At 46.6% G+C, this 26,216-nt stretch overlaps 1 protein-coding gene across 1 annotated transcript in view; it reads left to right on the top strand.

Moving 5' to 3' along the window:
* Positions 1-4,743: 4,743 nt before the first annotated feature.
* Positions 4,744-26,216, top strand: part of LOC141167258 (SCAN domain-containing protein 3-like) — a 42,917-nt gene continuing 21,444 nt past the window's right edge. The window contains exon 1 of the mRNA XM_073654694.1: positions 4,744-6,508. Within this exon, the coding sequence (XP_073510795.1) occupies positions 4,744-6,508 (1,765 nt within the window). The remainder of the gene's footprint in view (positions 6,509-26,216) is intronic.

Raw genomic sequence — 26,216 nt, 5'->3', positions numbered from 1 at the left:
CCCGAGTATTCGACCCGAGCAACGAGTACCTGAGCATTTTAGTGCTCGCTCATCACTAGTGGTCATCCACACTTTTGCTAAAAAAAAAGCCTAAAATGATTTTTAGTTTTTTTAGGTTTTGTTGCTATCACACAGTAAAAATGCTTTTTTTTTATAAAACGTAGTTATTTTCGTCGCCATATTCTTAGAGCTGTAACTTTTTTATTTTTTGGTAAACAGCGTTGTATGAGGGCATATTTTTTGCGGGACGAGTTGCAGATTTTTTTGGAACCATTTTGGGGCACATAGTAATATTTGATCACTGTTTATTCAGATTTTTCAGACACAGAATGAACAAAAACCAGCAATTAAGTTATTGTTTTTATTTTTTATTTTTTGAGTCGTTCTGCATACGGTAAAAGTGATAAGACTGATTTGTCCGTCGGGTCGGTACTATTACAGCGATACCAGATTTTTATATTTTTTTATGCTTTGATATTTTTACACCCTAAAAACAGTATTTTACAAAAAAAATATTTTATTTTGCATCGTCGCATTCTGAAAGCTGTAACTTTTTTATTTTTTTGCCGAATGAGCCATATTATGGCTTGTTGTTTTGCGAGACGGTTCCATATTTCCATATTTTTTTTTACTTGTGACCTTTTGAGCGCTTTTTATTCACTTTTTCATGTCATCATGAAAAAGTGTCATTTTTGGTGTGTTTTTTAGGGCGTTCGCTAAACAGACTAAATAACGTGACAGTTTTATAGAGGGGGGCTTCCATACGCGGCGATACCAATTATGTGTACGTTTTTTTGTTTATTTTTGTTTTATCACAAGCGCTGTGTTTTGAGCTGTAAAACGGATTTTTGCGATATATATATGCACTTTTTGTGTTTTTTTTTTTACTTTTTACATATTTTATTTACCTTTTTTGTACTTTTTCACTATGTCCCATTGTAGGACGTGTGATTTTCACTTTGATCACAGGTCTCATACTCTGCAGTACCTCAGTATTGCAGTGCATGAGACCTGTCTGTGAGTCATGTCTGACTCACGACTGTGCCTGTGAGAGCCAGCTTATTGCTCCCATGGTACCATGGTAACCATAGGGACCCGCGATTCTCATTGCGGGGGTCCGATGGTTAATAAGGGGGTCTTGTGACCACCTTGTAACAACTTAAACACCGCTGTCATGATTGACAGCGGTATTTAAGGGGTTAATCGTCCCCTATCGGCATCGTGACCGACAGGGGGCCGATTCTGCAGGGTGTCAGCTGTCACACACAGCTGACACCTGCAGGAATCATGGCCGCCAGGTGGCGTTATTTACTTATGTTCACGGTGCTGTGGAATAACCGACGTGAAAATGCGTTATGGCGGCCATTAAGGGGTTAAGACCGCTAGTGATAGCTTCTAGTAGCAGCCCCCTGATGATGATGTCTCCTTCACAGGGAGCAGACCACGCCCCTGAAATGCCCCTCACCTCCGGCTGCACACAGGGAGACATTATTAGGGGGCTAGTTTGGCAGAAGCTGCTCCTGACTGCACTGCTCACCCCTCTGTCTGGGACATTACAGCAGTGTGCAGCTTCCCCTGTTATCAGCCTAATAGCTGTTTCTCTGCAGAGTACAGGGGGCGTGGTCATGCCCCCTCTCCTCAGGCTGGCTGTTCCTTACAGGGGGGAGCAGTACTTAGTGTATGATGTAGTGACCCAGACGAGAGGGGGGAGCAGTGAAAGAGCAGATCCTGTCACATGGAATTACAAGGATTAAAAAGATCATATATGTGAACTGACCAGCTCATCTTTTTAGTGTATGAGAGCAGGAACAGTACAACAAATTTTTATCTCCACGGAGTACCCCTTTAATTTGAGGAAAAAGTTTATATACTCATTTGAGAATCAGAGACCTCTCTAAGTCAAATCCTATACCTTTCACTATTTAAACAACATCTAGCACTAGAGAACTATACTATGTCACACTATGATTAAGAACGCATAGTTTGAAATGCGTCACTTATGCATGTCTCTGAGAAGCACTTTTTTCTAAGATGAATTATTTTAATATTTTTTCAATAAACCGTTATATTTAACTTAATTTTCCTCGGATTTGGTGATGGATATGTGACACCCCAGGGCTCTGGTTGCCACAGTAATAGAGATATTATGTCTGAGAGCAAGTGGGAGGTTTCTCTGGTCAGGAGCCCTAAGCATGCAACACTGCCCACCCAGACCTGGGAGGGGAGGAATCTGCTCTTATAAACTGGGTCTGGGGCGGGATTAAGTCAGTCAGAGCCTGGAGTAAAGTTCCAGACACAGGAAAAGATAGATCAGGAGCTCTGTAGAAGCAGAGGCAGAAGGCCAGGGGCTGTGAGCAGAGATATAGCTCGCCCTGGCTGGTTACTAAAACCGGACACAGGAGTCCGAGGCTGTGGGGGACTGATATATACCCAGCAGCAGAAACCAGCCGGCAGGGGATTCCAGGTCCTCTGGCCATAGAAGCCCGGAGGCTCAGTCACAAAGAAGGGACCAGCGCCACCATTCAGGAGCGGAGGCTAACAGAAGGCCCCAAGTCACCAGCCATACGGGTGAGCACCACACGGTATACTCAGGGACGTGGGCTACTTGTAACCGCTGACAGCAAGGTAGCCAGGAAGAGTGCAGATAAACGGGGAGGCCTACAACTCCACCTGGCCAGGGGAACTCCTGCTTGCTCGCAGACTGACCAGGCCCCTTATACTAGCCAGTACTCCCGGGAGGGTCTGCCTTGTACCATCAGTAAAGACCCTGAACTGCACCTCACGTCTCTGTGATTCCTTGCCGCACCAGCACCATTAGCACTGGGACCCTCACACCATCACTCCCATCATCTCTCACATTAGCTGCCCTGAGGCAATACTTCTCCCGTGGGGAGTTATCCCATACTAGGCTGCGCAAACAACATCAGCCTCAGCGGTCGACAGCGCAGCGACGGTCCCCACTGACCGCAATCCACGGGTGGCGTAGTCGGACATTTGCTATACATTAAGACTGCCACTGGTTTGACCACCCTGGGCACGGACCGGGTCACCGCCACACGGAGACTACAACCCCCAGCATTCTACAACAGGCCCGGTTCCGGGTTCCCCTGCACAACACAGGCCCAGGGGGCGCGTCAACTTTGGCGTAGTTGGCAGGATTTCGTGCCCGCAACCACCGGGTACTGCGTGCCTGAAAAAGAGACTTTTATACTTACCTGTGGTGAAGTTTCCCGCCGTCCGGAGTCGTTTCCCGCCATCCGGAGCTGATTCCCGCCATCAGACGCCATCTTGGACCGTTTCCCGCCGTCTTCTGCCTTCTTCCCGCCATCCGCAGCTGCTTCCCGCCTTCGGTCGTCATCTTCGGGACTCCGCACGGGAAGAAGAGGGGCGTGGACGCCGAAAGCGCGCGAGATCCGAAGCTCCACCCCACGCTCCGCCCCACGCTCTGACGCTGCGCAAGGTCCTGGAAGGGAGGAAGAGCGACGCTGACGTCATCGGAGCGCGACGCCAGGTCCTCAACCCTGACGATCGACTGCGGAGCCGCGGCCTACGGAAGAAGAGCATCGCAAGGTAGGCCACGGTCCACTAGGGGGGAGGAGGATGCCGGATACCGAGGGGAGCTCCACTGCCACAGCCACCGCCAGCGCAACCGCTGCAGCAGTCATGCCATTCACCATGCCCTATATCCCGGGGGCAACCTGGCTACCCCAGTACTCAGGGGAGTCACATACTCTAAATCAGAGGTCCCCAACCGCCGGTCCGCGGACCAGGACCGGGCCGTTGGGGTTTTTCAGCCGGTCCGCGGCGCCGCTGACAGCTAGCTCCGCGGCCCTGCGCCTGGTCAGAGCTCGCTCTGTGTGGATTTATAATGTTTTCTGCCATAGCCGTGACAGCTCGCAGCTCCCGGCAGAGAACATTATGCAGGACGGGGTGGGGCGTCGGGCGGGTCTTAGTGACGCAGCCCTCCACAGCACAGCATGGTACCTGTTGTACGTCACGGGGCGGGTCTTAGTGACGCAGCCCTCCTGCACAGCATGGTGTGTTCCTGACGGGGTGGGGCGGCAGGCTCTCCTTACTGACACGCCCCCGGCAGAACATGTTATGTGGGGCGTGCTGGGGCAGCAGACTGGCTTCAGTGACGCGGCTCCCGGTACCGGTGTTCAGTGTGTAGCGCTGCTAAGCAGCAGCGCTGTATACACTGACGCTCAATGTACAATGCTGCTACTTAGCAGCGCTGTACACCGAGGTCCCGCCAGCATCCTCCCCATACAGCGCTGTCTGGTGCATATAGCAGTGCTAGTAGCAGTGCTGTACACTGAAACTCAATGTACAGTGCTGCTACTCGCAGAATGTGCTCAGGCAGGAGCAGGGACAAGCAGGTCATGTGTGTCCAGCGCTCCTTCCCCTCCTGCTAGCTGCGAGTTGGAGGGGGAGGGGCTCTGGATGCTAATGGGCAGCTAGATATGACGTCAGGTGTCCCACCCTTATGACTCCTGTAGCTGTGTTCTGGTGTCGTGCGGCCCAGCAGCAGATTTTCTGGTTAAAGTGAAAAAAGCAAATAACAGTGAAAATTCATAGCAGCAGTGGCTGTGTCCAGTAGCAGCAGTAGTGGTCATCATCATCAGTGCCCGTCTCCAGTAGCAGCAGTAGTGGTGGTCATCATCATCAGTGCCCGTCTCCAGTAGCAATAGCCATCTTTCTGTGTTAGGGGCCCACTACGCCTTCACCTCTAACCCTTGTAAAATGAGTAAAAAACAAACATCACTGAAGAGCTTCTTTGAAAAGGAAGAAAGACCCAATGAGACAGATGAAGACTCCATGACTGCTAAAAAAAAGAAAGCTGCATTTAAAAGAAAATACAATGAGTCCTACTTAAATTATGGGTTCATCGCAACTGGCGATTCACATGCCCCAAGCCCACTCTGTCTGATATGTGGCGACCGGCTATCCAACGAGGCCATGAAGCCTTCAAAACTGGTTCGCCACTTACAGACCAAGCACCCTGCATCAAAAGACAAGCCTTTGGAGTTTTTTGAAAGAAAAAAACGCGAACACGAAGGACAGAAGCAATTATTGAAGGCCACCACATCAACAAATGTGTCTGCTCTGAGAGCATCATTCTTAGTGGCTAACCGCATTGCCAAGGCTAAGAAGCCCTTCACTATTGGTGAAGACTTGATCCTGCCTGCCGCTAAGGACATTTGCCAGGAACTTTTAGGAGAGGCTGCGGTTAAAAAAGTGGCACAGGTTCCTCTTTCAGCGAGCACTGTCAGTAGACGAATTAATGAAATAGCAGAAGACATCGAGGTACAATTGTTGGAGAGGATTAATGCGTCACCATGGTACGCAATCCAGGTTGACGAGTCTACTGACGTTGACAACAAGGCAATGATGCTGGTTTATGTGCGATATATTTTTCAGGAGGATGTGCATGAGGATATGTTATGTGCATTATTGTTGCCAGCCAACACCACAGGTGCAGAACTATTCAAGTCTTTGGATGATTACATATCAGGAAACCTAAACTGGTCATTTTGTGTCGGTATATGCACAGACGGAGCAGCTGCCATGACTGGACGGCTTTCTGGTTTAACTACCCGGGTCAAAGAGGTTGCGTCTGAATGCGACTCTACGCACTGTGTCATCCATAGAGAAATGCTGGCAAGCCGAAAAATGTCACCTGAACTTAACAGCGTTTTGCAAGATGTGATTAAAGTTATTAATCACATAAAAGCACATGCCCTTAACTCACGTCTGTTCAAGCAGCTCTGTGAGGAGATGGACGCGGAGCACAAACGTCTTCTCCTACACACAGAAGTCAGATGGCTTTCTAAAGGTAGAGCACTGGCCAGAGTTTTTGAGTTACGAGACCCGCTTTATAGATTTCTTTTAGAAAAAGAATCGCCACTTGCAGCACATTTCAGTAGTAAGGAATGGGTCACAAAACTTGCTTACTTATGTGACATATTCAACTTTTTGAACGAACTTAATCTGTCACTTCAGGGGAGAATGACAACTGCCTTCAAGTTGGTAGATAAAGTTGCTGCATTTAAAGCCAAACTGGAAGTGTGGGGACAGCGAGTGAGAACAGGGATATTTGACATGTTTCAAACATTAGCAGGAATTTTGGAAGAGACCGAGCCTGAGCCTTCATTCTCCCAGCTGGTGCATGATCACCTATCTCAGCTTTCAGAAGAGTTTGAGCGCTATTTTCCGACCACAAAAGACCCACGAACTAGGAAGGAATGGATTCGCAACCCATTTGTGAACAAGCCAGGTGAATCGACCTTGTCCGTGCTTGAAGAAGACCAACTGCTTGAGATTGCAAATGATGGTAGCCTTAAAAGTATGTTTGAGACTTCAAATCTCCCAACATTCTGGATTAAAGTCCAGGCTGAATATCCTGGGATCGCCACCAAAGCACTGAAAACTCTGCTTCCTTTTCCAACATCCTATCTTTGTGAAACTGGGTTTTCTGCCATGACAGCAGCAAAAACGAGATTACGGAGTAGACTGGACATAAGGAACACACTTCGGGTTTCACTGTCTCCCATCACCCCTAGATGGGACCGTCTTGTTGCAGGAAAACAAGCCCAGTGCTCCCACTGATCCAGGGAAACAAGCCTGGTGCTCCCACTCATTCTGAACCTATGGTAAGTTGAATCACATTCTCATTATAAATGTCATAATTATATGATAAGTATGCACTAAGCTCCACCCCTCCATAACCCCACCCCCATATGACCAAAGCCCCGCCCCCACCCCCACCGGGCCATGGAAAACTGGTCTTGCTTAAAGCCGGTCCCTGGTGCAAAAAAGGTTGGGGACCTCTGCTCTAAATGACTTTAGAGAAAGACTGGATAGCCTCTTCCAGGTGTACCCCCTCACAGAAGAGCAAAAAGTGAGCATCCTGGTGGCCCAATTAATCGGGGCAGCCCAAAGGGAGGTAAAGTCCTGGCCACCTGGGAGGAAGAGGACTGTCAGAGAAATACTAGCCCAGCTGAAAGACACATTTGATACCCGCACCTCAGCCGAAATAAAGCTCAGATTTTACGGGTGTAAACAGCGGGCACATGAGAGTATAAGAGACTATGCTCTAAACCTACAAGAGGCCCTGAGAGCCATTAAGCAGGCAGACCCTGACAGCGTGGGAAATGAAGATAAGCTGTTGACTGAACAATTTATTGAGAGTCTACTGTGCAATGCCCACCGAACCCAGTTGCGGGCAATGGCCTTACAGGACCCTGACCTGGACTTTGCACAGTTAAAGGACAGAGCCATCCGGGTGCTCCGAGAACCGGCACCAGGTGGCGCTGTGACCCACAGGCGCCCTGCTATCACTTACCACCAGGAGACGGCGCCCTTGTCTGCAGGGCCTGTGGGAGCTGATGCGCAGGCTTTAAACAGTGTCCCGGCTACAGACCTCCACCATCAGGTCCAAGAGCTGACTAAGAGCGTTGCCGCGCTAACCAGAACTGTGCAGTCTTTACAGGTCTCTTCTCCAGGAAAGATACAGCTGGCATCCGGACCGGAGGACGTCCCGTGGCACCGACTGAGGAGGACCCCACCGGCCAGAGGAAGACCCAGCGACAGATACAACGAGGACGGACGACCCATCTGCCGCCGCTGCAATCAACCCGGACATGTGGCAAGGTACTGTCATTTAAACGGGCACAACCTGGGGTAGAGGGCCAACCCCCAGGCATAAGACCATCAGGCCCATCAAACTGGCGTGATAAATACGTAGGGGGACGTCCAATCTTGACTGTGGTACTGGATGGCATTCCTATGAGTGCCCTACTAGACACTGGGTCACAGGTGACCACCATCCCGTACGTGCTCTTTAAACAGTACTGGAATGACTCGGACATAACCCGCTACCCAGATGACGACCTGAGTATCATCGCCAGCAATGGTCAGCCCGTGCCGCAGGTGGGATTCAAAGAGGTGACCATTAAGATCGGTAAAGTCGAACTGGCGGCACAAGGACTGATTATAGTGGACATAGACCGTCATGAGAGTCACCCTAGAATAACCTTGGGAACTAATGTGATTGAAAATTGTCTTGCAGAGGTGATTCTCATTTTACAGCAGGTTGCCAAGAACGCCAGTTCCGGCCAGCAGCGTGTGCTCCAAAAAGAGATCCGGGCACTGATGAAGCGGCAACAGGTGGAACTATCTGGTGGTGAGATAGGTGGCGTGAGAATGTGTGACCCGTTCCCTATTCCCATGCCCCCAAAAAGTGAGATGATGATTTGGTGCCGGGCAGCTATTGGTCTAAGAGGTAGAGACTACCAAGCAATGGTAGAACCCGTCTACTCAGACAGTAGGCCCACCATTTTGACAGCACGGGGGGTGGTCGATGTACGCCATGGGAGGGTGCCCGTTCGCATCATAAATATCGGGGAGAGAGAAGTGCACCTGCCCCGGTATGCCACGCTAGCCAAATTGTTCACCATCAACCAGAACTCTGTACAGGCCGTGGAACCCTTGCCTCCATCTCAACCAGAGGAAGGTAACGGCTCTAAGAAACCAATGGAGGACTGGTGTCAGCAACTGCATTTGGGTACTGACTCCACTCCCTCACACCAGAAACAGGGAGTCTATCGGGTGGTTCGAGAGTACGAGAGAGTGTTTAGTAAACACCCGCTAGACTTCGGGCGAGTAAAGGGGGTAGAACACCACATCCCCACGGGAGACCATCCTCCCATAAAGGAGAGATACCGACCCGTACCCCCGGCACACTACCAACACGCCAAGGGGATGCTTAGAGACATGAAGGAGGCTGGGGTAATCAGAGACAGCTGTAGACCCTGGGCAGCTCCACTAGTCTTAGTGAAAAAGAAAGACAACACCATGAGAATGTGTGTAGACTACAGGAAGGTCAACCGTATCACACACAAAGATGCGTACCCGTTACCAAGGATAGAAGAGTCCTTAGCTGCATTAAAATCTGCTAACTTCTTCTCTACTTTGGATCTCACTAGCGGGTACTGGCAGGTTCCTGTAGCAGAGGCGGACCGGGAGAAGACCGCATTCACCACCCCGATGGGTCTCAGCGAATTTAACTGTATGCCGTTCGGGCTCTGCAACGCACCAGGAACCTTCCAACGGTTGATGGAATGCTGTCTGGGACACCGGAACTTCGAGACGGTCCTGTTATACCTGGACGATGTCATCGTCTATTCCAAGACCTACGAGGACCACCTGAAACACCTGGCAGAAGTGTTCGAAGCTCTGGCAAACTACGGCCTAAAGGTGAAACCCTACAGAGGAACCGGTAGAGCTGGAAGAGCAGCCGGCCCAAGAGGCAGAAGAGTCCACACCAGCAGTACAGGAGGATCAACCCTCTGCTAGTAGTGAGCCTGCCGTGCCCCTAGTGAGCCAAAAAGTGCGCAGACAGCTGCCCAGCTTACCCATAACACCTCCTACACCCTGTAGTGCAGAACCAGTTAGTGAGCTCCGTAGGTCCACTAGAGTCACTAGACGTCAGATGCCCGCTCGCTGGAGAATCTAAACTAATGCACTGTGAATTTATCTGCTAACTGTTTATGGTTTATGTTTGTTGCCTGTTATTAATTATGTTTCTCAGTTACCCTGCAGATTTTTATGGACTAACAGGTTATGGACGCTGGATAACCGGAACAGTTTTGTAGATAGTTGCACCATGGTACCTCTTGCGAAGACGGCCGCGGAAGAGAAAACCTGTCTGGCGTGGCCTCCTTGCGGCCCAAAGTAGTTAGTCTACCCTTGCAGCCACACCCAAGGCCAACGCAAGGGGTTTGCTTTAGACAGGTCCCCTACTTCGCTTAAAGTTTCACCTTGGGTGACATGGACACCCTCTTGTTTAAAAAACTTCACCTTGGGTGATATGGACACCCGGTTGCGGACACGCCGTGACCTTTAAAGAACTAAAGCTTCTTGTAAATATGTTATCGTATTATTGTTTATACCCTGTTATTATGTTTTAAAAATGTGTTTAGTCCCGGAGTACTAAAATTTACTAGGGGGGAATGTGACACCCCAGGGGTCTGGTTGCCACAGTAATAGAGATATTATGTCTGAGAGCAAGTGGGAGGTTTCTCTGGTCAGGAGCCCTAAGCATGCATCACTGCCCACCCAGACCTGGGAGGGGAGGAATCTGCCCTTATAAACTGGGTCTGGGGCGGGATTAAGTCAGTCAGAGCATGGAGTAAAGTTCCAGACACAGGAAAAGATAGATCAGGAGCTCTGTAGGAGCAGAGGCAGAAGGCCAGGGGCTGTGAGCAGAGATATAGCTCGCCCTGGCTGAAGTTACTAAAACCGGACACAGGAGTCCGAGGCTGTGGGGGACTGATATATACCCAGCAACAGAAACCAGCCGGCAGGGGATTCCAGGTCCTCTGGCCATAGAAGCCCGGAGGCTCAGTCACAAAGAAGGGACCAGCGCCGCCATCCAGGAGCGGAGGCTAACAGAAGGCCCCAAGTCACCAGCCATACGGGTGAGCACCACACGGTATACTCAGGGATGTGGGCTACTTGTAACCGCTGACAGCAAGGTAGCCAGGAAGAGTGCAGATAAACGGGGAGGCCTACAACTCCACCTGGCCAGGGGAACTCCTGCTTGCTCGCAGACTGACCAGGCCCCTTATACTAGCCAGTACTCCCGGGAGGGTCTTCCTTGTACCATCAGTAAAGACCCTGAACTGCACCTCACGTCTCTGTGATTCCTTGCCGCACCAGCACCATTAGCACTGGGACCCTCACACCATCACTCCCATCATCTCTCACATTAGCTGCCCTGAGGCAATACTTCTCCCGTGGGGAGTTATCCCATACTCGGCTGCGCAAACAACATCAGCCTCAGCAGTCGACAGCGCAGCAGTGGTCCCCACTGACCGCAATCCACGGGTGGCGTAGTCGGACATTTGCTATACATTAAGACTGCCACTGGTTTGACCACCCTGGGCACGGACCGGGTCACCGCCACACGGAGACTACAACCCCCAGCATTCTACAACAGGCCCGGTTCCGGGTTCCCCTGCACAACACATGCCCAGGGGGCGCGCCAGATACACCTCCTTCTTTTGGACTCAGTCTATCCTGATGCCAACATAGGCTTCAAGTCCGAGCATCTCCAGAGGAATTACACGCTGCTAGCGGGTGAGCTGGATAAATAATGTTTATTCTTTGCCTCTCTATATACAGTTTGAGCCATCCACATAGCCTCCCTATATACAGTATGAGCCACCTACATGGCATCCAATATACAATATGAGCCACCCAGATAGACTCCTATATGAAGTATGACCCCCCACATAACCTCCATATATATAAAGTGTGAGCCCCACATAGCCTCCAAATATACAGTGTGAGTCCCACATAGCCTCCATATATACAGTGTGAGTCCCACATAGCCTCCATATATACAGTGTGAGTCCCACATAGGCTCCATATATACAGTGTGAGTCCCACATAGGCTCCATATATACAGTGTGAGCCCGACATAGCATCGATATATACAGTGTAAGCTCCACATAGCCTCCATATATACAGTGTGAGTCCCACATAGGCTCCATATATACAGTGTGAGTCCCACATAGGCTCCATATATACAGTGTGAGTCCCACATAGGCTCCATATATACAGTGTGAGTCCCACATAGGCTCCATATATACAGTGTGAGCCCGACATAGCATCGATATATACAGTGTAAGCCCCACATAGCCTCCATATATACAGTGTGAGTCCCACATAGCCTACATATATACAGTGAGTCCCACATAGCCTCCATATATACAGTGTGAGTCCCACATAGGCTCCATATATACAGTGTGAGTCCCACATAGGCTCCATATATACAGTGTGAGCCCGACATAGCATCGATATATACAGTGTAAGCCCCACATAGCCTCCATATATACAGTGTGAGTCCCACATAGCCTCCATATATACAGTGTGAGTCCCACATAGCCTCCATATATACAGTGTGAGTCCCACATAGCCTCCATATATACAGTGTGAGTCCCACATAGGCTCCATATATACAGTGTGAGTCCCACATAGCCTCCATATATACAGTGTAAGCCCCACATAGCCTCCATATATACAGTGTGAGTCCCACATAGCCTCCATATATACAGTGTGTGTCCCACATAGGCTCCACATATACAGTGTGAGTCCCACATAGGCTCCATATATACAGTGTGAGTCCCACATAGGCTCCAATATACATACAAATATAACATACACATGAAAAAAACAATAACACATACTCACAATGTCATAATATGCATACTCATACTCACTTACGGTTGTTAAAAAACACACCTACAGTGAGCTATCACACAATAAAAAGCCTGATGTTTCTAGGGCATTTAACATTTACCTGTTGTCTTTTAGCTACAGATGAAAAAATGCAAAAAAAAGGTAAATAAAAAAACTTGCTGGTTGCTGTGCACTATGCTGATAGCACACTGTCACTGCGTGGATTGCAAGCACCCAGGGCAAGACAAGTATGTGTCCCCTAACACGTGACCCAGTAGCACTCCGTGAGTCCTTTCCAAAAGCCCAGTATTTCACTTGTATTGTAATTTAAGGAAAATACTGATGTAATTATAATTTGTAATTATAATTTGCAATTAAGGGAAGGTGCCATCAAAAAAATTTTTTTTTCAACAATTGCGAAAACGTAAAGTATTATTGTTTTGATTCGTTTTTCCAATATTATCATATTTTTTTAATGGAGTAAAATATGAAAAATAATGTAAAAAGTTTGATATGTTCCACTTTGAAACACTAGGGGGAGCAGCTACTGAAATTTGGCATGAAAACCTTGTATAGAGCTGGCATGCATTACGACTGCTGAAAATCTGGGCTGGATTTGCTCCATGTCTGATGTCTCCTCCTCCCCCCTACCTTTCTGGGTGTTTACAAATGGATAAGAGACAATGAAGTTTAGGAATTAGGATCTCTCACAGTGAGGAGCCATTTTGTTGTAGACACAAAGTGATACCAACACACAACTACATGCAGATCCTTATGCAGCAGGGTCTGATATTAGGCTATGTGCCCACATTGCGTAAATTAAGCAGAAATTTCTGCATCATTTCCGCATCCCCCTGCTGCGGGAAAGGGCAAGCCTAATTCACATGCGTTTTCCCACAAAACACAAGCGCAAATCAAGCGCTTTTGCATGCATTTTAGCATGCACATTGTCAAGAGCTTTCCAAGCGATATTAGCATCACTTGGAAAAGTGCTTGACAGGTTGGTCACACTGCATAGTGCTTGACAAGTGTGACCAACTTTTTACTATTGCTGCATATGCAGCATCAATAGTAAAAGATAGAATGTAAAAAATAATAAGTCTCCTCACCGCTACTCCCCGGCAGCTTTGTTCCCATAGATACAGAGCGGCAGGACCTGTGAGGACCTCACGGTCACATGACCGCAACGTCATCGCAGGCCATTGCCGCAATGCATCTCTGGGTTCGGAGGCTGCGGCGGTGAGGAGATCGTGGGCTTAAAGAGGGTAAGTATATCGATATTTATTATTTTAATTCTTTTTTTACAACAGGTTTTATGGTACCTGGGCCTGGAGGAGAGTCTCCTCTCCTCCAAACCCGGGTACCATACACATATTGAAGCGCACAATATACACATGGTGGGCATGGACATAAGCATAAGGCGGCGATTACGCCGCGTAACCGCAAAATTAATGGACATGCTACGTGTTTTTACGCAGCGATAATATGCTGCGTAATACGCAGCATGTGCACATGACTTGCGTTCTCACATAGGGGACCATGGGGGGGCATATATACTAGCGTTTTTCAAGTGCTTGCGCTGCGTAATTTAACGCTATGTGGGCACACAGCCGTAGACACATAGTGATACCAACACACAACTACATGCAGATCCTTATGCAGCAAGGTCTGATATTAGAGCGTCAGCTCTGCGGCCCAGGCCTGGATATACAGGAGTATACAGTCATGGCCAAAAGTATTGAGAATGAGACAAATAGTAATTTTTCCAAAGTTTACTGCTTCATTTTTTGTAATGGCAATTTGCATATACTCCTGAATGTCAAAGAGTGATCAGCTTAACAGCAATTACTGTACTTGCAAAGTCAATATTTGCCCAGAAAATGAACTTTAACCCCCAAAACACATTTCAACATCATTGCAGTCCTGCCTTAAAAGGAGCAGCTAACATCGTTTTAGTGATTGATCCATTAACACAGGTGTGGGTGTTGATGAGGACAGGGCTGGCGATCAATCAGTCATGATTAAGTAAGAATGACATCACTGGACACTTTAAAAGGAGGCTGGTTCTTGGTATCATTGTTTCTCTTCAGTTAACCATGGTTATCTCTAAAGAAACACGTGCAGCCATCATTGCACTGCACAAAAATGCACCTCAGTCAACAATCTATCGCATCATCAAGAACTTCAAGGAGAGAGCTTCCATTGTTGTCAAAAAGGCTCCAGGGCACCCAAAAAAGACCAGCAAGCGCCAGGACCGTATCTTAAAACTGTTTCAGCTGCGGGATCGGACTACCAGCAGTGCCGAGCTTGCTCAGGAATGGCAGCAGGCTGGTGTGAGTGCTTCTGCACGCACTGTGAGGCGGAGACTCTTTGAGCAAGGGCTGGATTCAAGGAGGGCAGCAAAGAAGCCACTTCTCTCCAGAAAAAACATCAGGTACCGACTGATATTCTGCAAAAGGTACAGGGAGTGGACTGCTGAGGACTGGGGCAAAGTCATTTTCTCTGATGAATCCCCTTTTCGATTGTTTGGGACATCTGGAAAACAGCTTATTCGGAGAAGAAGAGGTGAGCGCTACCACCAGTCTTGTCTCATGCCAACTGTAAAGCATCCTGAAACCATTCATGTGTGGGGTTGCTTCTCAGCCAAGGGAATCGGCTCACTCACAGTCTTGCCTAAAAACACAGCCATGAATAAAGAATGGTACCAGAATGTCCTCCAAGAGCAACTTCTCCCAACCGTCCAAGAGCAGTTTGGCGCCCAACAATGCCTTTTCCAGCATGATGGAGCACCTTGCCATAAAGCAAAGGTGATAACTAAATGGCTCATGGAACAAAACATAGAGATTTTGGGTCAATGGCCTGGAAACTCCCCAGATCTTAATCCCATTGAGAACTTGTGGTCAATCATCAAGAGACGGGTGGACAAACAAAAACCAACAAATTCTGGCAAAATGCAAGCATTGATTATGCAAGAATGGACTGCTATCAGTCAGGATTTGGTCCAAAAGTTGATTGAGAGCATGCCAGGGAGAATTACAGAGGTCTTGAAGAAGAAGGGGCAACACTGCAAATATTGACTTGCTGCATTAACTCATTCTAACTGTCAATATAACCTATTGGTACTCATAATATGATTGCAATTATATTTCTGTATGTGATATAAACATCAGACAAACACTAATAAAAACCAGAGGCCAGCAGATCATGTGAAAATATAATTTTGGTGTCATTCTCAAAACTTTTGGCCATGACTGTATAGTACAGAGCAGTCACTGAGGTCTGATATTAGAGCGTCAGCTCTGCGGCCCAGGCCTGGATATACAGGAGTATATAGTACAGAGCGGTCACGGAGGTCTGATAGTAACAGTAGAATAGTGACTGCAGCTCTGGAGGTGTCGGTCTTTGTACCCCAGAGTCTGTCTGTCTGTCTCTTGTGCCCCTCTCCCCCCCCCCCCCCCCTATCTCCTGCTTGGAGTCGGCAGCATGAGCACAGGGCAGCTTCCTGGTGGAGGAGAAGGCCCCGCCCACTTCTGTGACATATCCAGGTGGAAACTGGAGCTCACAGCATAGCTGTGGGCTTCAGAAAGATGACGCCGATCTCCTCCCATAGGTGTGACCTGGACAGCCCAGTGGGCGTGCCCAGGTCACAGCTAAAGCTGTTTTAATGCAGCATATGCAGTCGGAGGCCGACTGCAGCATCCTATGTACAGGGGCTGCTGTATTTGAGGTGTGTAACTGCTGTTACACACCAGCAAATGCAAATGGCAGCCCCCAGCTGTTGACTAAAATAATAATAAAAAAACGATTCAAAAAGTGAATTTAATTTTGTATTAAAAATAACTGATTATATAATCAATAATTATTAATACAAAAAAAAACTGCGGCACCTTCCCTTTAATTTTTTCTGCTTTTTGCTGAAATTAGATCTCAAATTTTAAAAGCATAAAACATTATACATTATTTTATTTGTTTGCTCTTATTTGATTTTTTATGGAACAATATTATTACCTTAGCCCTATTCCTAACCGTAACCATATCTCATCCTATGCTTAACCCTATTCTTAATCTGGTCCCTAACCCTAGCCCTAAACCTAGCCCTAATCATAAATCTAATCCTCAACCAGTCTCTTGACCAACTTATAACACTAGTTCGCGTTAGAAAAAATGTAAAATTATAAAAGCAGTTCTATGTAATAAATGAATACAGTATCGAGTGGCGGAGCGAATGCCCACACAACGCTACATATGCAGAGCGCAGAAGGTGAGATGAGTTTGCCAGTGGCTGCTGCTCTCTACATAAGCAAAGATCGAAACTACAAAGCTTAGTATAATGAAGTAAGCTTTATAATATAAGTCGTTGCCTAATCAGAGCACAACAGCCTATGGCAAACTCATCTCGAGTGCTTCACTCTACGTAGGCAGAGACTGAGACAACAGAAAATGAGAAAATGAATGAACACTGGTTATATGCACTGCACATGATTAGAGCTGTCTTCAATAATTAATTGCTCATTTGCTGTCATCTTGATCATTGCTTATACACAGCACTGAAGTCAAAATGAGTTTGTCATAGACTTTTGTGCTCTGCATAGGCAGCAATCAAATCAAACATTTGTCATTTCAGCCGCTGCTTATGCTGAGTACAGCAGTGGATGAGAATCTCATCTTGCTTGCTTTGTTTGCAGCCACTCAAGGCAAATAATATAGAGATCTCAACTGTTTCTCAATTAGTACAATGGTCAGGTATATAGTTTATTGATATTCATGTGGATAAATAATACAGCATATTGTTAAAATGGGCCCAAAAATCCTAAAAATATCTGTGAGATATTACTGAAATGATGGAAATGTAAAAGATAAAGTTTAAATCAACTAACTAAAAACAGTAGAACAGAAACAGATTTAATTTTATTACAACCCTTATATCAAACTGATACATTCCCATACATATACTGTAGCCTATACCTTGGAATCTATTGGTCAGTTACTGATCACATGACCAGTGCCATCCAGGTGCCCGTGCGCTCAGTTGACAGTTGAGGAAAGTGACAGTTGGAGTTGACTGGTGACGGTGAAGAAGCTGTCTGCGGACCGTGAGAAAGCGCTAATATGGAGAAAGAGGATATTGTAGGGAGGAAGAGAGAGAGGAAAAGAAGACACATGGACTCATCGGCTGATGAGGAGTCTTCAATCAAAAAACCCAAAAGGAGAGGAAGAAAGGGTAAAAAAACAGACTCAGGACGGAAGATGTCTCCCACCCCAGAGATGGAGCAAGTGGATGAGGACGTCATTGCCCAGAGTGAAGGACTGAAGAACAGAAGATGCTTGGACTCATCGGCTGATGAGAAGTCTTCAATCAAAAAGCCCAAAAGGAAGGGAAAAAAGAGGAAGAATCCAGACTCAGGACAAAAGATGTCTCCCACCCCAGAGATGGAGCGAGTGGACGAAGACGTCATTGTCCAGAGTAAAGGACCGAAGAACAGAAGGATCGATCTGGACTGTTCAGAGGAAGGAAAGACACCATCAATTCAGGCCAATAGCCAGAAGAAAGAAGACGTAGGAGGCTCAGGTAAGAAGAGAAATGTAACTAGTAATTACAGGGAACATTATTGTACATGTTTTATACCTCCACATGTAATCCAGGGATAAAGTCAGCAAAATGATTCCAAATCTACCTTTATAATAAAAAATTACCCAAACCAGTTTTATATTAGAGCAGCTGATTATAGGGGTTGTAGGCAGTTTACCTATATAAAGTGGTCAGAGTTATCTGTTCCCAAATCATGAAATGTTCTTATCATTGTGTAATGTCCAAATCATGATGAAATGTTCTTATCATTGCGTAATGTCCAGGTTCGGTTCTGCTGAGATTTATCACAAGACATTGAAAATGCTGACACCTTTTTATAGGAAATCTGGCATTTGTTTTGTATTACCCTATCTGAGAGCAGCATGATATAGGGGCAGAAACCCTTATACCCCTGATGAACTTTTTATTGAACTGCATGGTATAAAATAAATCTGATAACATCACAGTTTTATCTGTTACAGATTTACCAGTTTTCTGAATGCTGAGCTCTGTATAACTCTGCTAACAACACAAATTGGCTGCTTTCTGTGTGTGTACACTGTGCATAGGCAGAAAGCTCCCAATCAGTGGTGGGGGCAGGGTTATACAGAGCTCATGAATATGGATGAATACCTGGCTGCATTCCTCTAGTGATAATCTCCTGCTGATAATACAGTGATTTTATCAAAACTACAGCAAGCAGCCCAATATGTGACACATTTATCTCTATATATTATATATCTATACAGTATATCTTTCTATACTGTATATTATATTTCAGATTAGTTGTAAAAACATTGGTGACATAGCCCCTTTAAATGCTCCAGTGTCTGAAATAAAATAAAAAACACATCCCTCCTGGAATGGCGCCATTTCAACAATGTTAGCACTGAGTCTCCTGGTAAATATCAAGTGTTTTTACTTTATTTGGGGCACTGTAGCATTCCAGAAGGGGTTGACAAGTAGTGGCAACTCTTTAAATGACTGCAGAAGACGGTCCCAAAAAGTTGCTAAATTTGTGGAAATGTTTGAGTGTTGCAATCTCCTTCTCTACACCCCTCTTATCTCCTCTTCCCACAATCACATACAAGATTTCTCCTGCGCATCCCCCCAACTGTGGAAGTCTGTACCCCAACATATCAGACTCTCGCCTACAGTGGAAACCTTCAAAAGGAACCTGAAGACCGACCTCTCCCGACAAGCCTACAACCTGCAGTAACCACCGCTCCACCATACCGCTGCACGACCAGCTCTACCCCCACCTACTGTATCCTCACCCATCCCTTGTAGACTGTGGCCCTCGCGGGCAGGGTCCGCTCTCCTCCTGGACCAGCCGCTGACTTGTATTGCTTATGATCATTGTGCTTGTCTTTACTATGTATACCCCTTAACACATGTAAGGTGCCATGGAATAAATGGCGCCATAATAATAAATAATAATAATCCTAGTGATACCTGTAAAGGATTGTCCGTCTCTTAGGAGGGTTATTTCATGAGCATTGCAGTTGCTTCTCAGCACCGTACGCCGTACATTTAGAAATCCTTGTGTCTGCCTTGTGTACCTGCTGTAGCGGATGAGCCATGTCTGTGTTATCTGCCATATTGAGGTCTTCTCCTATATGGTTCCTGTAATGCAGACCACATCACCCATATTACTAGATTCTCATCAGTTGTTCTTGGTCCCATCTCCTGACAGCAGTGGTGGATCAGTGACATAGAGCTGCTGCCCCTGATATATAATGTGGAGTCTCAGAGCCTCATTTATCAAAGCTGTCCATTACATTGTCTTTGTTGTCCATGGCAACCAACGAGAGCTCAGCTTTCATCTAGCAACCTGCTTTGGTAAAATGAAAGCTGATCTCTGATTGGTTGTTATATATAAAGTAGACAGTCCTACTGTAAGGCTGTGTGCACACGTAGTGTTTTTGTTGCGTTTTTTTTCAGTGAAGATTTGTAACAAAACCTGAAGGGTTTCCTGATTCCAGCAAAGTGAATGAGAATCCTGAAGTCTCATTCACACGTTGCTTATTTGAGACTTGCAGATTTGGTGCAGACTTAACCCCTTCACGGCACAGCTAATTTCGATTTTTGTTTTTCCGTTTTTCCCTCCCCTTCTTCCCAGAGCCATAACTATTTTTCTGTGCACATAGAAATATGAAGGCTTGTTTATTGCGGGACGAGTTTTACTTTAGAATGACACCATTCATTTTACCACTAGTGTCCTGGAAAATGGGAAAAAAAATTCCAAGTGCGGTGAAATTGTGGAAGAAAATGCAATTCTGACATAGTTTTATTGGAATTTTTATTATGGTCTACACTTTGTGGTAAAAATGACCTTACAATATTATTCTCTTAATGAATACAATTATGGCAATACCCAACATGTCCAGTTTTTTATCATTTTAGTGGTGAAAAAAATCAGCAGTTTGCCCTCCAAATTTTTTTGGGTTGTGTCGCCATTTTCCAAGACCCGTAACAATTTCCTTTTTCAGTCGATGGAGCTGTCTGATGGCTTATTTTTTGCGGGGCAAGAAGACATTTTTATTAATACCATTTTGGGATAGATGTGACTTTTTTCATCGCTGGTTACAGCATTTTTTGTGGAAATGCAGTGACTAAAAAAATGATACCACGTGAATATTTTTTTCATTTTTTTAATATCTTTCAATGGGGGAAAAGAGGGGTGATTTGAACTTTTTATTTTTTTAATTTTTTAACCAAGTAACATCAGATCAAACAATTAAAGGGTATAGCAATATTATTTGCATAAAAAAAAATTAAAATGTAACCTTTATTAATGATATTTAAAATTGTCCATACAAAGAAATATCCTGAAGATCAAAGTGAAAAATAATAAATGTGCAAAACTAGTGATATAAAAATACAAAAGTATGTGGATGATACACAATATATCAATGGGAACTAGTCTGCTCCTATTGTCCCCTAGGGTGACCCTTCCTGACTGCATGGGTTGGCACCCTAAATATAGTACTCCAATGGCGCCCCCACGCACAAGTCGTCTGTCCCTAAAAGTCCCTGTAAGACCCTGAACACCAACAGGGAGCACAGGGCCAACATGATAGTAACGGGATCAGAAATATGTATAGAAATACATTATCCACTGTAACCACATAAAAACGGGGTCTGCAGGGTATGCAAGCAATAATTATAATATAATTATGGATGTGTCCTTCTGTCCGAAGTCTCTAAAGACTGAGCAAGAGCACTGCGCCTACGCAGTGTGGCCATAGACAGAAGGACACATCCAGACCAGGAGGAGGATGAGGAGTCTGGCGCCGGAGATAGCGGTACGCATAGGTGCTGAGTAAGCATGGAGGAGGAGTGTGGTGCCATTTTGTTGAAGTCAAATTCTCAGTGTCTTCAACAAAATGGCACCGGATAACGCGGTATGTGCACGCGCTAATTCCAGCGCCATTTTATTAAAATATTTACCTTAGACCAAACCGAGGCCGCACCGTGCCGTCCCACACCCTCCTGCCTGCTGTCTCTATTCACCAGCTGTTTCCATTTGCGCAGACTGCATTGGTGGAGGAGGGGCCTCCGGCCCTTCCTCCACCAATCAGCGTGCGAAACAGCTGATGCAATGATGTCATTTCATTGCGTCAGCTGTGTACTGTAGAGAGTCAGTGCACAGGAGACAGGAGCAGAGGCACAGGAAGAGCGCCAGGGGAACGGGATCGAGGTGAGTATGTGATGTTCTTTTTTTTCATGTGTATGGAAGGCTATGGAGGTCTCATGCTGAACATAGGGAGGCTATGGGGGTTTCATCCTGGACATGGAGGTCTCATCCTGCACATGGGGAGGCTATAAGGCTCTTATCCTGGACATGGGGAGCCGATAAGGCTCTCATCTTGGACATAGGGAGGCTATGGGGGTCTTATCATGGACTGGAGGAAGCTATGGGGGTCTTATCATGGACATGAGGAGGCTATGGGGGTCTCATCCTGGACATAGGGAGGTTATGGGGGTCTCATCCTAAATATGGGGATGCTATAAGGCTCTTATCCTCGACATGGAGAGGCTATGGGGGTCTCATGCTGGACATGAGGAGGCTATGAGGGTCTCATCATGGACATAGGGAGGCTATGGGGGTCTCATCCTGGACATGGGGAGGCTATGGGGGTCTCATCCTGGACATGGGGGGGCTATGGGGCTCTCATGCTGGACGTGGGGAGGCTATGGGGGTCTCACGCTGGACATCGAGAGGCTATGGTGGTCTCACGCTGGCCACTTTAAAGGAAATCTGTCACCCCCCCCACGGGCAATATCAGACTTCTACTATGGCCATACAGGGTATAGAAAAGTAAATCTATACATACCTGTATGGTCCATAGTAGAGGTCTGAATGCAGAGAAAAGCACTTTAATCAATTCTTTTTTCCACAGGCATTTGAGCGGCCCTGTGACGTGCACTGTGCTCCCTGACTTCCGGGCATGTGCAAAGCACTGCTCACGTAGAGTGCCATTTGCTTCATCCCGGCCCCATCTCTCCGTACTCTGCACCACAGGTTTCTATTGTGCAGGCGCCAGGGGGTCACTGTCACTTTCCTGCGCCTGCATAATAGAAACCTGCAGGGCTGAGCACAGGTAAACGGAGCAGTGCTTTGTGAATGTCAGGGAGCACAGTGCAAGTCACAGGGCCTGTCACAGGGCCCTGTGACTGCAGGGGAGGGGGGATATGATAATTAAGCAGAGAGGCGGGGACTTAGGGGAATAATAAGAACATAGGCAGGGATTGCTTGGCGTCCCCCTGACGCCAAGCCTGTGGAAAAAGGAATTGATTAAAGTGCTTTTCTCTGCAATCAGACCTCTGCTATGGGCCATACAGGCATGTATAGATTTACTTTTCTATACCCTGTATGGCCATAGTAGAGGTCTGATATCGCCCAGGGTGTGACAGATTCCCTTTAATTAACATCCATTCATAATACATTTAGGGTTAATAGGACAGTGACCAACATTATAAATAATCATAGTGTGGACATCCACTGAGATCTGATGCATGCGATTATTTTGCACACAGCACTTGTCACCTTATATGTATTCCATCATAGTATAATAATCTATTTGCATCCTACCAGTATAATTTTTGCACAATCATATTTTGGACAACACAGCCATAGATGTGTATCAGAGTATAGCGTGGAGTGTCTCTCCTCTTTTAGAGGTACTATGTTGTTTTAACGCTCTATTTGTGTATAATAAAATAATTTTGGTTTATAAATACTCTGGTCATTTGGGCTTTTTTTTGGTACATGGGCACACATGCTGATATTGATATATAGAAGGGTCTGTATTTGGGTTCAAACGGTATATAGGGGGATGTCAGCACACTTAATTCTGCTCAATATTAAGTCATACAATTAATATTAATACAATTATTAATAATATAATAATTATCATTAATATATTGATATTTATATTAATATTAAGCAGAATTAAATTCAGCTTATTGGTTCGGCCCTCCACAACAGTCATGGTCTCTCATGTGGCCCATTGGGAAAATTAATTTCCCACCACTGACTGAGACGATGCGCTGCAGGGGAGCGAGGGAAAGGTGAGCAGGAGTGTTTGTGGATGGATGGCTGGATCGCTGAGCAGCATGGCTGGATGAGCAGCATGGATGGATGAGTAGCATGGATGGATGGATGCATGGATGGATGAGCAGCATGGATGGATGGATGCATGGATGGATGAGCAGCATGGATGGATGGATGAGCAACATGGATGGATGGATGAGCAGCATGGATGGATGGATAAGCCGCAATGGATGGATGGATGCATGGATGGATGGATGAGCAGCAAGGATGGATGAGCAGTATGGATGGATGGATAAAAAGCATGGCTGGATGGATGGATTAGCAGTATGGATGGATGGATGAGCAGCATGTATGGATGAGCAGCATGGATGGATGGAAGCATGGATGGATGGATCAGCAACACGGATGGATGAGCAGCATGGATGGATGGATGAGCAGCATGGATCGATGGAAGAGCAGCATGTATGGATGGATGAGCAGCATGTATGGATGGATGAACAGCATGGATGGATGGATGAGCAGCATGGATGGATGAGCAGCATGGATGGATGAATGCATGGATGGATAAGCAGCATGGATGGATAAGCAGCATGGATGGATGAGCAGCATGAATGGATGGATGAGCAGCATGGATGGGTGGATGAACATCATGGATGGATGAGCAGAATGGATGAGCAGAATGGATGAATGGATGAGCAAAATGGATGAGCAGAATGGATGGATGAGCAGAATGGATGGAAGAGCAGCATGGATTGATGAGAAGCATGGATGGATGAGCAGTATGGATGGATGGATGGATGAGCAGCATGGATGGATGGATGGATGAGCAGCATGGATGGATGGATGGATGAGCAGTATGGATGGATGGATGCATGGATGGATGGATGGATTAGCAGCATAGATGGATGGATGGATGAGCAGCGTGGATGGATGCATGGATGGTTGAGCAGCATGGATGGATGAGCAGCATGGATGGATGGATGAGCAGTATGGATGGATGGATAAGCAGCATGGATTGATGGATGAACGGGTGAGCAGCATGGATGGATGGATGGATGGATGGATGGATGTGCAGCTTGGATAGATGCATGAGCAGCATGGATGGATGAATGAGCAGCATGGATGGATGGATGAATGAGCAGCATGGATGGATGGATGGATGAGCAGCATGGATGAAAGCATGGATGAGCAGCATGGATGAATGGATGAGCAGCATGGATGGATGAGCAGCATGAATGGATGGATGAGCAGCATGGATGAATGGATGAGCAGCATGGATGGATGAATGAGCAGCATGGATGGATGAACGAGCAGCATGGATGGATGAATGGATGGATGCATGGATGGATGGATGAGCAGCATGGATGGATGAGTGGATGAGCAGCATGAACGAATGGCTGAGCAGCATGGATAGATGGATAAGCAGCATGAAAGGAGGGATGAGCAGAATGGATGGATGAATGAGCACCATGAATGGATGGATGAGTAGCATGGATGGATACATGAGCAGCATGGATGGATGGATGCATGGATATATGAGCAGCATGGATGGATGAGCAGCATGGATGGCTGGATGAGCAGCATGGATAGCTGGATGAGCAGCATGGATGGTTGGATGAGCAGCATGGATGAATGGATGAGCAGCATGGATGGATGGATGAGCAGCATGAATGGATGAGCAGCATGGATGGATGGATGAGCAGCATGGATGGAGGAGCAGCACTGTGGGATGGATGAGCAGCTTGCATGGATGAGCTTCATGGATGAGCAGCATGGATGGATGGATACACCAGCATAGATGGATGGATGAGCAGCATGAATGAATGAATGAGCAGCACGGATGGATGGATGAGCAGCATGGACGGATGAATGAGCAGCACGGATGGATGAGCAGCATGGATGGATGGATGGATGAATGAGCAGCATGAATGGATAGATGAGCAACAAGGAAGGATGGATGAGCAGCATGAATGGATGGATGAGCTTCATGGATGGATGAATGGATGAATAAGCAGCGAGAATGGATGAATGAGTAGTGTGGATGGATGGATGAGCAGCATGGATGGATGGATGAGCAGCATGGATGGATGGATGAGCAGCATGGATGGATGGATGAGCAGCATGGATGGATGGATGAGCAGCATGGATGAATGGATGAACAGCATGGATGGATGGATGAGCAGCATGGATGGATGAGCAGCATGGATAAGCAGCATGGATGGATGAATGCATGGATGCATGAGCAGCTTGGATGGATAAGCAGCATGGATTGATGAATGAACGGATGAGCAGCATGGATCGATGGATGGATGAGCGGCATGAATGGATGAGCAGCAAGGATGGATGGATGAGCAGCATGGATGGATAAAAAACATGGATGGATGGATGAGCAGCATGGATGGATGGATGAGCAACATGGATGGATGGATGAGCAGCATGGGTGGATGGATAAGCCGCATGGATGGATGGATGCATGGATGGATGGATGAGCAGCAAGGATGGATGAGCAGGATGGATGGATAAAAAGCATGGCTGGATGGATGGATTAGCAGTATGGATGGATGAGCAGCATGGATGGATGGATGAGCAGCATGGATCGATGGAAGAGCAGCATGTATGGATGGATGAGCAGCATGTATGGATGGATGAACAGCATGGATGGATGGATGAGCAGCATGGATGGATGAGCAGCATGGATGGATGAATGCATGGATGGATGAGCAGCATGGATGGATAAGCAGCATGGATGGATGAGCAGCATGAATGGATGGATGAGCAGCATGAATGGGTGGATGAACATCATGGATGGATGAGCAGAATGGATGAATGGATGAGCAGAAT

The sequence above is a fragment of the Phyllobates terribilis genome, unplaced genomic scaffold (genome assembly GCF_046119375.1).
Source record: "Phyllobates terribilis strain yellow unplaced genomic scaffold, ASM4611937v1 Scaffold_11__3_contigs__length_659146591, whole genome shotgun sequence".
NCBI classification, from domain to species: domain Eukaryota; kingdom Metazoa; phylum Chordata; class Amphibia; order Anura; family Dendrobatidae; genus Phyllobates; species Phyllobates terribilis.
The sequence above is the reverse complement of the archived record's forward strand: the minus strand, read 5'-3'. Positions and strand labels throughout refer to the sequence as shown.